Here is a 14,632-nt window from a genome sequence, read left to right as displayed (position 1 = left end):
TCATGTACCTTTCTAATTATACTCTTATGACATCACGATCCAAGTTAGCTTTTATAGAATAACGTAGTCTAAGATTTAGTTCACTGGGGATAAGTAATGAGTGAGTGAGTCAGAAGTATTTGAGCAATATCACGGCGGGAGACGCCAGGCATGGGCTTCACACATTGTACCCATGTGGGGAATCGAATCCAGTCTTGGACGTGACGAACGAGCGCTTTGACCTCTATAGACTAGCCCACTGCCGCTATATGTACAGTGACAAAATTGGATTAACTCGAACATTACCTTTATATCTTTATTGGGATGTGTATTTTGAAGTCCATCTTGGACTGACAAGATTCGAATTGGGCTTGTTCCGGACAATCGATAAATGAGGTTTGAACCCTGAAGACATGTCGCGGGTCTTAAGATGAGATACATTGATGAGGCCCGGCGACATAGTTGATCGTATCGTATACCGACAGTGATGGTCGTTGTCAAAATACCAGTATAATTCACTTGACAGTCTGTGTCGATTAATTACTGGAAGTTGTGTCATAGCTGTAAAACTGAGTGCTGGGTGCCGAAACACAACAAAAAATCCAAGGAATTAGCCTATGACCAGTGATTGAACTTAACAGCTGTCTGTCAGATTCCATGTCATTTCCGTTATCAGTCATAGTTATCTGCCTATATGTTGTATTCTCCTATGTCAGTTATTATACGTGCAGCTGACAGGGGTATGGGAGAACACAACATGCCATGCTGTTGCCGCTCCTTCAGTATTGATAACACATGCAGCATGATTGTGACAACACTACCACTGACAACGTTGTGCACTTCTTGGATCAGTGCATAAGGGCGAAAGGTACCCTGAGTATGTTGGAGGTTTGGGCGAGATGAATAGGGCCTTTCAAAAGTACTTTGGTCTAATGTCAATACTGATTGACACACTGCCCACAAACACAGCGTATCACGTTCCACAGGGAACCTGCAGTGGCAGGTAATTTGTACATTCTAGACAAATAGCCATACTGGCTTGTGTAGCCGGCCCATCCATCTCAATATGACAAAGTAGCTCGCGGTAACATGTGATAAATCTGTATGGATGGTATACCATACATGTTGAAGACTTAGTGTTCCAAGTAGGGGTGTTAACTAGCGTTTGACCATTAATATTTCCCGAAGTGAGAGCTTGATGCAGGGGGAAAGTCCGAGATCATCGTAGTTGTGTCCAATAACAGGTCTTCATGGCGCAGCGAAAATAGAAAGTTAAACGTTATTGCTGAAAAAGGAAGAATAAAATAGTTCATTTTTAGCAGAAACAGAAAATTATATCTCTTTCACTGCACATTGAATGATTTGAAATATAAAGTAACCTGAGCCCTAGATTTGCTTGTCTTATCTGCATAGTTATGTATTAGGTGTTGACTTTAAACACACTCTTCAGTATCAAACAAGGCAAATATCATAACCCGTTCCGCACAAAGAATATAGATTAAGGTGGCCCCTCGGTCAGTGTTAAGTGTCATAAACGGTATATGTGCATAAGGTTTATTGTATCGACGTCATGTAGACGGTATATACTTGGCATATGAATACTTCACAAATGGTTAAGTGAGTAACAGAGTGTAATACAGGACTGGTAGAGTATACCTGATGACGGAGCACCGGGTATCACATGAAATACACATGAAGGTGATCCTGCAATATCACTTAAACGTTAAACTATACTTAGTGTGAAATGTCACGTGATAAAGCATTTCGAAGTGAAAGAAATGTTAGTGGGATTATTAAGGATTATTCAACCCATACCAATTCCTGAAAATGATGTGCTGAAACATTTCAAGATGAAATTTTTGAATAGATTTGTTCTACACTTCTGAAGTTTAGAAAATAGTTACATCATCATTCAAAAGAAATGAACGAATGAGTGAGTTTAGTTTTACGCCGGTTTAAGCAATATGCCAGCAATATCACGCCATGTGTATCTCCGAAGTGTTCCATGCACTTTTCTAAATATATTCTTAAGATATCACAATCCAATATCGCTTTCAGATTTATCTAGGGACTAGTTCGTGCGGGGTATGCACAGTAATGGGTGAGTGAGTTTAGTTTTACGCCCCTTGTAGCAATATTTCAGCAATATCACGGTGCGGGACTCCAGAAATGGGCTTCACGCTTTGCACCCACTTGGGAAATCGAACCCGGGTCTTCGGCGTGACGAGCAAACGCTTTAACCGCTAGGCGAAACCCTTCCTCCCCCCTCCACACACACACACACACACACACACACACACACACACACACACACACACACACACACACAGACACACAGACACACACACACACACAAACACACACAACACACAACACACAACTCACAACACACAACACACAACACACACACTCAAGAAATGAACGAAACATCTGCACCATTTACCCTGTTCATATGGAGGAGTCTCCATCACTGGAAGGGAGGCGGCGACCTGACAATGAGGAGGTAGCTGGCTATTTGCTGTGGTATTTGGCAGCTCGTTATACGGTAACAGATACGGTAGACAAACACATGCGATACTAGGTTAATGAACAGGTAAGTGTTAAATACTGAATATATTCCACCGTGGAAGAGTAGGTGTCAGGATGCGCTGTGTTTAGGTGGTGTGGAATGACTGAAGTACTTAAAGGCTGGCCCAACGATAGTCGGGGAAAATGGTAACTGATGCCAGAAGTGATAGACGACTTGTATTCTACCGCAATTATTCTCAGAGCCATTGTTGACTTATGTGAGTCACGGAAAAGATATGCGTTACTGATATTCCTGCATGCTTACGAAGGAAGAACGTTACATCGAACGATATCATAGGAACATGAACCAAAATTGTTATTTCCAACGACGCCAACGAATACTTCATATACCAGAGTGGCATTTCCAGTCGTCACGGAGTGATATCCTTGTCTGTCATACAGACCCCGAAACATATGTATCGAAGAAAGCCCAAGCAAGTCTAGAATATGTGACACTTCTAGAAGAAAGTCTAAGGGCACCTTTTCATTTAGTTTTTTTTTTTCACTTTGAACTGTTTTATCTGTAAACTGTGTTTATTTGAGAGACTAGTTGTAATTTCACTACTAGACTAGCTACAGTCTAACTGATATCCATGTGCGTGAATATATAAATATGTTCCTTTCAGTAATCACCAGGAAGGTGCATATCTGGTAGAACCGAGTCCGTCTTCTGTGCTGAGTTTACACAGTTTTCCCGGGAGAAGGGCGATGGTTGTGTTTCTCTGACAAGAATCCAAAAGAATAACACAGGTGTGAAAATACATGATGAATTATATAAGACGGGATATTTCTTCCTTCTACACCACACTGATAATATATGGTAGATGGCAACGACTGAAAGACTTATCTAAGGTACTTAATAATTTAAATGTCATTGATAAATAACCATTTATCTAACAGACTGGCCTAACAGAAAGATGTGCTGTCCGTTTATTTAGACTTGCCTCTCTAGGGGATAGAATCACTCTACTTCAATGGATTCAGCATTCAGTACAGCCTTGGATAAAGGCTAATGGCAGCACTGAGATGGTTATAACAATACTGTAGTTGAAGGTATCGCCCTTTAACATTTGAAAATGGTGAGCAGGTGTGGACGTGTACAAGGTCAGTGGTTAAACTGGGGTAAATATTGTGTACCAGTAAATAGGAGGTTCCTTCCCGAATCACATGCACTACAATGAACCCATGTGCATATTCTTTCGCGAAGGCATGGGTATATTTTCCACTACTTCTACATTCAAATGTCACAATTCAGTCTGAATTTCTTCCGTAACCGATTCTTTGGGCGTAAAAGGAAAAGAAACGGAGAGACTTAAATGAAAGGGTCTCTATACACCATGATGACATATGTGTTCTGAAAAGGGTAATCATGTCTTGTCAGTTTGATAGCAACGCCACTCACAGAATTTGCAGAAAGACTTTGTTCCCAGGTCTATTGAACACGTTAAGAACAGAGAGAACTGACAGATCAGATCAATATGGCTTAATATTAAGTCGTAGATTGTAGCCGAGTGGTTGATGCCATGAGCAGGAATCCACAATTGCGCCCAGTCAGTGAGTCCAGAGATAAAAAAGTAAATCTACTATGTCGCAATACATGTATTTATGCACGACTGAAATTTCCGGATGCTTCTAAACACCTCTGATCCTGGGCGTTGATGTAAAGACAGTCTTGATAGCATATGCCTGTTCTTTTATTCCCGATAGTGTTAAACTGATTTCATTTGTCCTGCCATATGGGGTTGTCACTGAGTGACCTGGTTCCTTCAGATGTTCACACAGGTCCAAGTCACCAACTTTTCCCATATAACTTTCCCACAGCCACAGAAGAAGGAGAAATATTACACCGGCACACATAAATATTCCCTGTTTCCATAAACACAGCAAGGAACCCCAGCTGGCGAGCCATGGGAGACTTACAGTCCCATCCGAGTGGTTAACACCTTGCCCAATGTTTATGTCAAATACCCACGTCCGTTTGATATAGAGACATGGTGCCCCAAGCTAAAGACCTCTGAGGTCATGATCAGTTTAGGATGTTCTGGCATTGCTCTGAAATGAATATGCTGTTAACGGTGAAGCCTTACATTCAACGGATTTATCCTACACGACCCTGACAAGTCACTGCTGAGACTAAATGTGGATATAAAGAGATGTCCTCCTTCTTTCCGACGGCGGTGGTCAAGGGAATTTTGAATTTTTAGTGTGACAATTTACTAAATTCTTCCCCCACTGGTTTGCAAAAGTATTATACTTGACTCTCGCAAATAAACGACCGATTTTCTCTTAAACCCACCATCTGTGAGACGACTCTACCATCTGTTAAAAGTGTGGGATGAAACTTGATAAAGTCACATCTTGTCCTGCTCCCTCAGACCGCTCCCTCAGGGCACACCCAGCACCAGGATCTGATTCCAAATTGTGTCCGATTCCTAGACTTACATACGTCTCAAAGGTAAAATTTATTAGTTTAAATGATTATTTCGAAGAACGTATATGGCAAAAAACTGTATCTAGACCTGCCTCCTCGAAGGATCGAATTACTGCACATCAATTGGCTCAGCATTCAGTACAGCCTTGGAGAAAGGCTATTCGATTCCCTGCTATTTAGTATGTCCAGCTAACCAAATGTGAACGACGCACTAATTGTGTTCGAAAAGTACTGACGTATTGCATGTGATTTAATCGCAACACATATCATATTCCCGCTTAGAAAAAAAGAACCCTAAGTAGGTAAGACAGGAGATATTTCGATAACGTTTCATTTATCTAGGTCCATCACTTACTCGACAGCCATAACTCAACACGCACGCATGCACGTGCACCTCGTTAGCGGGTGTGGGATGGTTGTGGGCGGACTGTATACTTGTTGGCAGACTGACAGCAGTAGCACTTTCCCCACCAGTGTCTGTAACATCTGATATGAAGAGTCATTAAGCCCATTGTTGTATGCTGTCTAGTCAAAGTGTCAATATTTAAATAATTATTTCCTAATAACAGAAATTGTTCTTAATGACACGAAGGGTCCAGTGCCCGTACTGACGTGAAGTGCCCATGATGACACATTGGAGCCATGCAACTCGGAACCAGTGACTTAATGACATGAAGGACCCAATGCACGAATGACACATAATTCTGTCTCTGTGCCGCACGGGGGTATTAACAGACCCTTTGCCACAAAGTGTGTACTAGTATACCATCACATGTACACTCACATTCACACCTCGTAAGGGTGGGAAAGCTACATTAACTCGGTGCGCCTAGCGGCTGCAAGAGTTGTATGATCCCCAGGGAGTTGAGATTGATAACTGTGCCGTTTAAAACTGACATCCTATGATCGAGGGAAAACAAAGCGCCTTTGAGCAGGTGATCTGGAAATTGGCGCCATGTGGATATACATAAATAAACAATAGCGTTTCTCAATATTTCGCTAATATGATTAGAAACTAATATGCGACAGTGCTGGTAAATCTGCGTAATCGACTATCCTGGAAACCAATATTTCAGCAGGGGAAGCACATATATTACTGATAATACACGAGGATCAGATGCGTTGACTCCACTGGGTATTTGATACTGCAATATTTACATAAAAACTGCAAGAACCTAAACGTTTGATGTGTGTTAAGTGACAAACCAGCTGCCCTTTCTGATAAATCTGACACGGCCATTAAATATCAGTAAACATTAACAGGTGCAGTGTGTGATGTTTGGAAAGAATGTCAGGGGGATCCGGGAACATGAGACAGATGTTGTTATATTAGAGAGTATTAATAATGTAAAAAAGAGGTACACGGGGTTGAAATAAAACTGTTAAATGTTAACATGTGTTTTTAAACACGGGTTTTTCGATACGTATATCTTAAGTTGAGTATTACATAGATATCAGACTTAATAAATTCTCATACGTGAGTGAGTGACCTCTCTCGACACTATTTCAATTAGAAAGGGGACCGAACAGATGTAGGTCACCAGCTATGGCAAACAGAATTGAAACCCCCCCAGCATAATTAGGGAATATACCGAGATTCATGCACATGCATTTTTTCGTAGTAATTGCAGCTGTCAACGCGTAGAAGACGGTGACTGGACAATTGCTTGTGATTACTTTGAAGAAAACAAATGAATACGTTGATGAAGACATATGAATACACCAGTTATCAACGGGTGGATAGGGTGACTAACATTTGGTCGGTATCAGATGAAGAGTACGTTGATGAAGACGAAGGCATAGTTTAGTTCGAACATCTCCAGTTGGTTTCACAAGACATGGCAAACAAGTATACATGAATGAGGTGAGCGGACGTCCAACTCAACCCCAGGGCGCCTTTCCTGCGAGCGGCATAATCCTGCTCGCGGTCGTCCATACAATGACAGTCGGAATATCGGACTCTAGTATAGATGTGAGCATACATATGTGTACAGTTTTTAACAGCAGTGGACAGGCAAAGATTCAAGAGTCATTGATTACGTATTAATATGTTGCGCAGATTGAAATATGGTAGCGGTAAGGTTGCAATCCTAAATGGTGTCTCGCTAATAAGTGAGTGAGTGAGTGAGTTGCGTTCAGCATTCGAGTCATATTTCGGCGTTTCAGCTCAAAGAGGCTGGATAGCGACCTGAGAGCCAGATATGATTGAGGCTGTCGACTTCTTGCCAAATGTGCAGTGGGCACATGGCCGTCATTGACATCAAATTGAAAATTAAAGCACACATGATTGACGGGCACACACCCATCCAGCAAATTCTTTCACTGACAAATTGTAAGATGTTATTAGTAACATCTGTAGATATGAAATTTGGGGATAGGACCTTTTTTGCGAGAAATAGACATTCCAGCGGATACCGATTGTGATCCCATCCTCGCTGATCTGATATATTTAGCATTCATTTTTATCGGGATTGGCAAAATCAAGGACATTTGGCCAAAATGCTAATCAGTAAATGAATAATATGCTAAATGTTCGATTCAATAATCCACTTCATGAACTGGAAACAAAAGTGACCAATTGAATTGCGTCTTCGGTTTAACATTTAGTTAACGTTCACTCTACATTTCACATCCTTTGAAGTACAAGCAAGAATGTCCTTTCATACCGTCAGTGAGAATCACCGGTTTTGATATTTTCACGTTTGTTAGAAGTGGACAAAATCAGCAGAGTGCAGCAAATGTTCCACAAGCTTATCTGTCCCTCCTGGCTACCACGTGTAAAATCGCTAGATTCAGATTAAATCCAACGCGCTCTCGTATTTTTCTTCTCGTGTCACGCCAAACTGGACAATTGTTGTCACGTTCCTGAACGGAACTAACTTAATTTAAAGCCGGTATGACAGCACGTACGTCACAAAAATTGTCCGATCATGGCATCTGGTCAGGGCTAAATGACTTCCCCTTCGGTAACAGTTTGATTTGAGCCACACTTCCCCTACCGCCTGTTCGCCTGTCAAGAATGCGATAGTAGTTAAGAAAATAAATAAACCGAATAAGTTCCAGCTTAATGAACACTAATACCTCCTGTTGTGTGATGGGAATCATGGTTTCACCGAAAGTATTTTGATACCAGTGGGTTTGTAAACAGTGCAGGTAATGTCCTACGGTGGAGGTGACTGAATATACTCGTAACATGATGTAAACGATTCACGGAAAGGGGTCGCATGAAGGCTCTTGATATATCCACCACGTTGCGTATCTATCTATCTATCTATCTATCTATCTATCTATCTATCTATCTATCTATCTATCTATCTATCTATCTATCTATCTATCTATCTATCCTTGCCAGTGAGTATATGATTGATTGTTAACTTTCGCTTTAGCAGCTAAACACTGCCTGAAAATCTTTATAAATCACCAACTGATCCGTGCGATGTGGGCAGATTTGGGTGATTTTACGAGCGCTTTACTTATCCTGTCTCGCCCATATCGTCATTGTTGTTATTTGTGATGTGCATTGAACTGCGTCCAATGACGTGGAAATAATGCTGACTGAGTGCGAGTGCATTAGCGATTCACCAGTGTATAAAATTCACGAAAAGCATATATGAGTTTAAAAAAAAAAAACCCATCTCCCCCACGGACATTCCAAGTCACTATATAAGTCGGATATAAATAATACATACTTTCATAATATCAAAAGAGCCGTTCAAAGTGCACTAGTGTTTTATAACTACAGCTAAAAACTCATTTTTGTTAAACACGCCAAGTGAATGGGAAAGACTGTGACTGATAAGATTTAGTCTGAGTACTTTTACACAATGATTGTGGATAACAAGGTTACATTACTATAATATGCATTTACTAAGTCATCACATTATAGCAAAATGTAAGTTTTTAACTGCCCTCCCTTTTATCCAATAAGTTAAAAGGATTACAGTTCAATAGCATAAATAATATTGAGCCACTAGTCTCAAGAAGAGTGTCACAAGAGGTTGTTTACATCTGAACATCGAAGTCATGCCGATGATTACGAACATCATGAACGTGCGCCATGAAGAAATTTATGAGCCATAATTTTTCTTTCTATGAAGTGCAATTGACAAATTTAAACACATTTTACAAAAAAATGATGTTATATCTATCGCACGTTCGTAATCATCGGCACGACTTCGATGTTCAGATGTAAACAACCTCCAGGGGCATGACTTGTGACACTCTTCTAGAGTGACTATCTTTTCCTAAAACATAAGCTATTGCCCCGACAACTTCTCATACCTAAACGCATTCAACACGGGTGGTCAAAGATGGATAAGTATAAAAATGTAATAGTAGGAACTAAAAAAAAAACTCACCGAGACGGGTGCTTCTTCCAACGACGCCATGTTTTGCTGCGTGAGTTTCCGCTCGCGACCGAAAAATCTCCGAGGATGGCCGAGCGTGTTTCAAGTATTACCGACATTGCTTCCGATAAGGCCGATGTGTTTCTGTTATTACCGCTAAATTACCGATATCGCTGCAACTGTTTCGCGAGTGGGCTGCGTTTGTTTACATTTGAGATGCAATTCCTTCAAATTTGCTGTAATTCCTTCAATTAATTTAAGGGCGCCTGACTTCACTAAAGTGAATCACCAGATTGTGATGACTCTGAAACCTTGGAGGATATAACCCATTATTTTCATAATTGTAAAACTGATACTTTGATGATTAATGATTATATAAAGTTTCTAAGTATTCACAACCACTATTTTCCGTGGAAACACGCCTGTTCGGTTCAGTGGATCACTTTGACCCAATATTTGAGCTTTTAAATATACATTTAAAATCTTAATGTATTATTCTGATCATACCGATATCAAAGATCTTAGAAACACATCCTTATAGATCTGAGTGAGTGAGTGTGTGTGTGTTGTTTTACGCCTCTGTTAGCAATATCCCAGCAACATCACACAGCGGGGTACACAAGAAACGAGCTTCACGCGGTGCTTTGTTATTTTGAATATGCGTTGGAAATATGTAAATATTTAAAGGAAAAGTTGAAATATCTAGTAGGACTAATGCTAGAAAAGAGAATTGCAACAGAAATTATAATTTGTATTTATTAAGTCCATAAACCAGTAGTCCCTGACCAGGTGGACTTGTTTATTTGTAAATTTATAAAAGACATGTAAAACAAAACAAAACAAAACAATCTTGCATCGTCCGTGTACGACGTCATGTACATTCGTGACGTTCCCTACATCCCTGGCGTCCATGACGCAACTGTCTAAGATAGACGTAGTTGACACTGGCGGTACGTGTCTGCAGTCAGGCTTTCCAATGCAAGTCTTCACTGATATTTCAACCGCAGCCGGTGTCATCATTGAAACCGGTTTGACTTCCGACCATCCCATACAATTGAGTGTAAACACACCGGTTTCGGTTCCCAACATACCGGTTTGGCTGATGAAAGCAGCCTTGACCTTTATAGTAGGAAGTAGAGGCAGTGCATGTAGGAACGTACAGTTTATTCGCAGCCAGGCCTCTGTTGATACGCGATGAAGACAAAAGGCGACGGAGCTGCGATGATTTTGATTAGACACGAGCATTACAAAGGACACGAGCATTACAAAGGTTAGTATGGGAATTGTGGCTATGTCTATATTGATATGGGTATCCCAAGTCTCTTTATCAGTGTGTGTGTGTGTGTGTGTGTGTGTGTGTGTGTGTGTGTGTGTGTGTGAGAGAGAGAGAGAGCAGTGAATGCGATGATATTGTAGCTGACTGTTGTTATATAGTTCACGCCACGTCTGTTGTCATACCCGTGTCAATGACACGCCCTAATATAACAGAAATACTCATTTTCTCTCATTGATAGGCAGTGCAGTGTCATATATAATGTCAGTCAGGATATTATGTATGCGTTTTGATGGCTTTGTTATTGGGTTTACAGGGTTTCATATTTTGTGCCAACTTCGCAGTTAATAAAATACGTAAAAGCAGCGGTAAACCCACCTCACTCACAGTCACTCACGATGGTTTCCAAAGAAGTGCGTCAGCTTCTCACGGACCAGTGAATGCTATTGTTTTGCCAGTCTCACAGTCCCTGGACCACATTATTTTCCCTACAGCCACGCCTCCGTGCAGTGCTAAGGCTCTAAATAAAGCAAGTCTACATTGCCGTAGGTTCTGAATCTCTGAATTCCCTGAGGCTCCTTTTCAATTAAAATGGGTTTGTTTGTTTTTATCAAAATTATATATATTCAGAGACTAAGCCTTTGTCTGGATATTGTTTGTTAATTTCTTTTACACTGTCAAAGTAAGGTTTGTTAAACCTACTTGACTTACGTTCCAAACTAGTTGCCTTTTAGTTACAATTTTGTGTAAGCTCCAGGCTAGCTATTCTCGAAACGTTCGTAGCCCTACGAACTTCTTAAGCCCATACTTAACACATTGGCTACGATAAAAGTTAAGAATTCTTAGGGCTACGAATGTTTCGAGAATAAGGGCTCAGGTGAATATCACTGTGTATCTACCGACCACCCATATGTTAATAGAATTCAGGTTAGAGAATTAATGTATCTATATTGACATGCATACTGTTGAACTGTTCATAATAATATCGCAGATATACACACATAATGGCCAACCAGTAATTATTCAGGACATTCATATTTGTCATAATGTACGTGAATTACATGACCAAGGCGACTCCTGTGAAGATAGTAGGATTGCGATGACTCATGTGTGAAGTGGATATTGCTGAGTAAAGCGTAAAACCCCCTCCCTCCCTCCCTCACCAACCCACCCACTCACAGTTGGTAATGCCCTCAGTTTTGTTTGTTTTGCAGATTGATCCAGCGATGAAGGAGCCTAGCATGGCAAGTGAACCACCAGACTGGCAGTCTGCCACAGACTTTGCAGAGACTAATTTAGCGATGTTGACACGCAGGATTGCTTGTGACGTCATTTTCCGAGTTGGTGCTCACAGGGAGATAATCTTCGCGCACAAGTTCATTCTGGTTAGCAGAAGTCCTGTGTTTTTTTCCATGTTTTATGGACCCATAGCCGAGAAGGATGAAGTCAACATCCCAGAGATTGACGCAGGCGTGTTTCACAGTTTTCTGAGGTATGATGTCATTCAGCAAACTGGTATCAAGTGATGGATTAGAAAGAGGTAGCCTCATTGAAGAGGACTGGGTTTGTAATGCCTCGGGTGTATTTGGGCGATATAGTGACTATAGTTTTAGGGACTAGAAACTGATATAAGGGGAGTTTAACCCAACTCACGTTGACTTGACCCCGTAAAACAGAAACAAAGATACTTTAGGCACATGCCATGCAGGTTATAGTTTATTACCAATACAGACCAGTTTTTTTGTTGACGGCACCAAGTGTCAAGGCGACTGCTTGTCACGCCGAAACCCAGTTCGAATCTCATCATTCGTACTGTTGAATTTCATTCATGGTATCTAAGCTTTTTTTCTGGCTGGAATATAACAGAATAAGTCATTGTGAAGCCATATTACCTGCCTAGTCTTTCTAGTCTAAAAATTGTTACTATATATTCCTAGTTTGTTTTACATAAATCTCTTTGGAACGCCTGAAACAATGCTCATGTGTGGGGATAGTGGATAGCACTGATTATATTTCAAGGTGTGTCAGCACCGCCGTGCAGGGGTGGAAATAACTTTATAATTGCTAGTGCACTCACGTACAGTGGGAAGTGTAAAATCACTTGCCCTAATATTTTTTCACTTCACCGTCCGATGTTCTTGTAGAATTTATAAATAAACAACATAATTATCTTTGGAAAGTCAACGGGGGACACCGGTACAGCTTGATATACAACTTGGCTTTCCTGATAGAAAAAAACCCACTGTAGTAGGGCGTGGGACAATTGGTTATTGCCACCCCTGTCCTGTACGTGGGCTTTTCATATTAGTAAACAAGTTTCCTCCACCTTTTCCTCGAATGTCTTGCTAATACGTCGTGATACTGCCCAGTAATTTACCCAGTAGTTCTTTTATAAGTCATAATCCAAAAACCACTATAAATTTGGATAGGTTACAATGATCCTCGCCATACACATGTACATCAAGCTGAAGTATGTTCTAGATAGAATGCCAGTCTATTCAATGCTCTTTTGTCCTTCTAGGTACCTGTACAGTAACTGCGTGGAACTGACCACCGACAACGTTTCTGGTCTGCTGTACGCAGCAAAGAAGTACTACGTGAAATCTCTCAGTGAGAAATGTGTGAGTTTTTTAGACTCTGCACTTAATGCGGACAATGCGTGTGACATCTTAGAGCAAGCACATGTCTACAGCGAGGAAGGCCTTGCTGAGGCAGCACTGAGGGTCATCAATGTCAACGCACTGGACGTGTTCAAGTCTTCAAGCTTTACAGAAATATCAAGACATTGTCTGAACAGAATACTGAGATCAGACGAAGTGAGAGCAGACGAAATGAGCGTATGTTGTGCTGCTCTCAGGTGGTCCGAGTCAGAATGCGTGAGGCAGGGAAAGGAGATAACTCCTCACTCAAAATACGATGTGTTACAAGATTCTATCAGCTACGTGCGATTCCCACTCATTGGACTGAAGGCGTTTGAAAAACACATTCCGATATTAGACAAAGACTGGCTTAGTCTGCTACGACCGTTCTTTGCTAGTACAATGGACATTGATGACTCTACCGGGTCGCCTCTGTCAGCTCCGCCTCGTAAACAACCCCCAACCAGAGTAAACCGGTTTCTGACGACTGAAGAATCTCTTTCCTGGACATTCAATAGCAAAAGGTGTGACGCCATATCATTCTCATGTGACAGACAGGTAGAACTGCTTGGAGTCATGCTATATGGGCCTTTCCCAGCCCCAGACACAGACAACATTTTGTCTTATTCTGTCGAATGCAGTGTTGAAGAGGTTCTACGACAAGATTATCTATCCAGGACATTTTTCAAAGGCGGTAATACATTAGATGGATCTAGTGTTCAGAAAACTCTTTTGGTAAGTGCCGAAGAATACTACATCGAAGTGCTTTTTGAGAACCCCATACAGCTGTCCAAGGATTTGAAGTATACGGTTCTGCTGAATGTTTGCGGACCTGATTCAAGAAGAGGGTGCAAGGGACGCTCTACCTGCGTGAAAGATGATGTCTGTTGGACGTTTTATCCGTCCTCGAAGAGCAAGAACAGTACCGACGTGGAACACGGACAGATTCCTGGGCTCATTTACTGTTGTCTGTGAAAAGACAGTTCTCTTCCTACTGCCACCAGCTCACTATTCGTTTTTCATCTGTAGCACCATACTGTTGTGCTGTTATTGTGAAGTTCCCATGTCTCCATAGCTTTAATATCTATCTATGTGCCATTGATATTCTACCAAATGCAATAAATACTTTATGCTGTTTCTATAGACATCTTGTTCATCTAAAGATATGTATAATACCGAACCCATGAAGGTCCAGGGTAGAGTAGACCTTCAGAAACCGAAACCCATGCTTGCCATAAAAGGCGACAATGCTTGTAAGAGGTGACTAACGGGATCGGGTGGTCAAGTTCGCTGATATGGTTGACACATACCGGTTCCAAAAGGGCAGATCGATACTCATGCTGTTGATCACTGGTATGTTTGGTCTAGACTCGGTTATTTACGGACCTCCGCCATG

General features: G+C 41.2%; 1 protein-coding gene across 1 annotated transcript; it reads left to right on the top strand.

Moving 5' to 3' along the window:
* The first annotated feature begins 10,434 nt into the window (after positions 1-10,434).
* On the top strand, positions 10,435-14,377 carry LOC137276692 (BTB/POZ domain-containing protein 6-like). Its single transcript, XM_067808309.1, has 3 exons — positions 10,435-10,594; positions 11,812-12,089; positions 13,119-14,377. The coding sequence occupies exons 2-3, from the start codon at positions 11,824-11,826 to the stop codon at positions 14,209-14,211; spliced, it is 1,359 nt and encodes a 452-aa protein (XP_067664410.1). The 5' UTR covers positions 10,435-10,594; positions 11,812-11,823; the 3' UTR covers positions 14,212-14,377.
* Positions 14,378-14,632: the final 255 nt, after the last annotated feature.

This window comes from Haliotis asinina, chromosome 3 (assembly GCF_037392515.1).
Source record: "Haliotis asinina isolate JCU_RB_2024 chromosome 3, JCU_Hal_asi_v2, whole genome shotgun sequence".
NCBI lineage: Eukaryota > Metazoa > Mollusca > Gastropoda > Lepetellida > Haliotidae > Haliotis > Haliotis asinina.
Note: the sequence above shows the minus strand (reverse complement) of the source record. Positions and strands in the feature narration are given on the sequence as shown.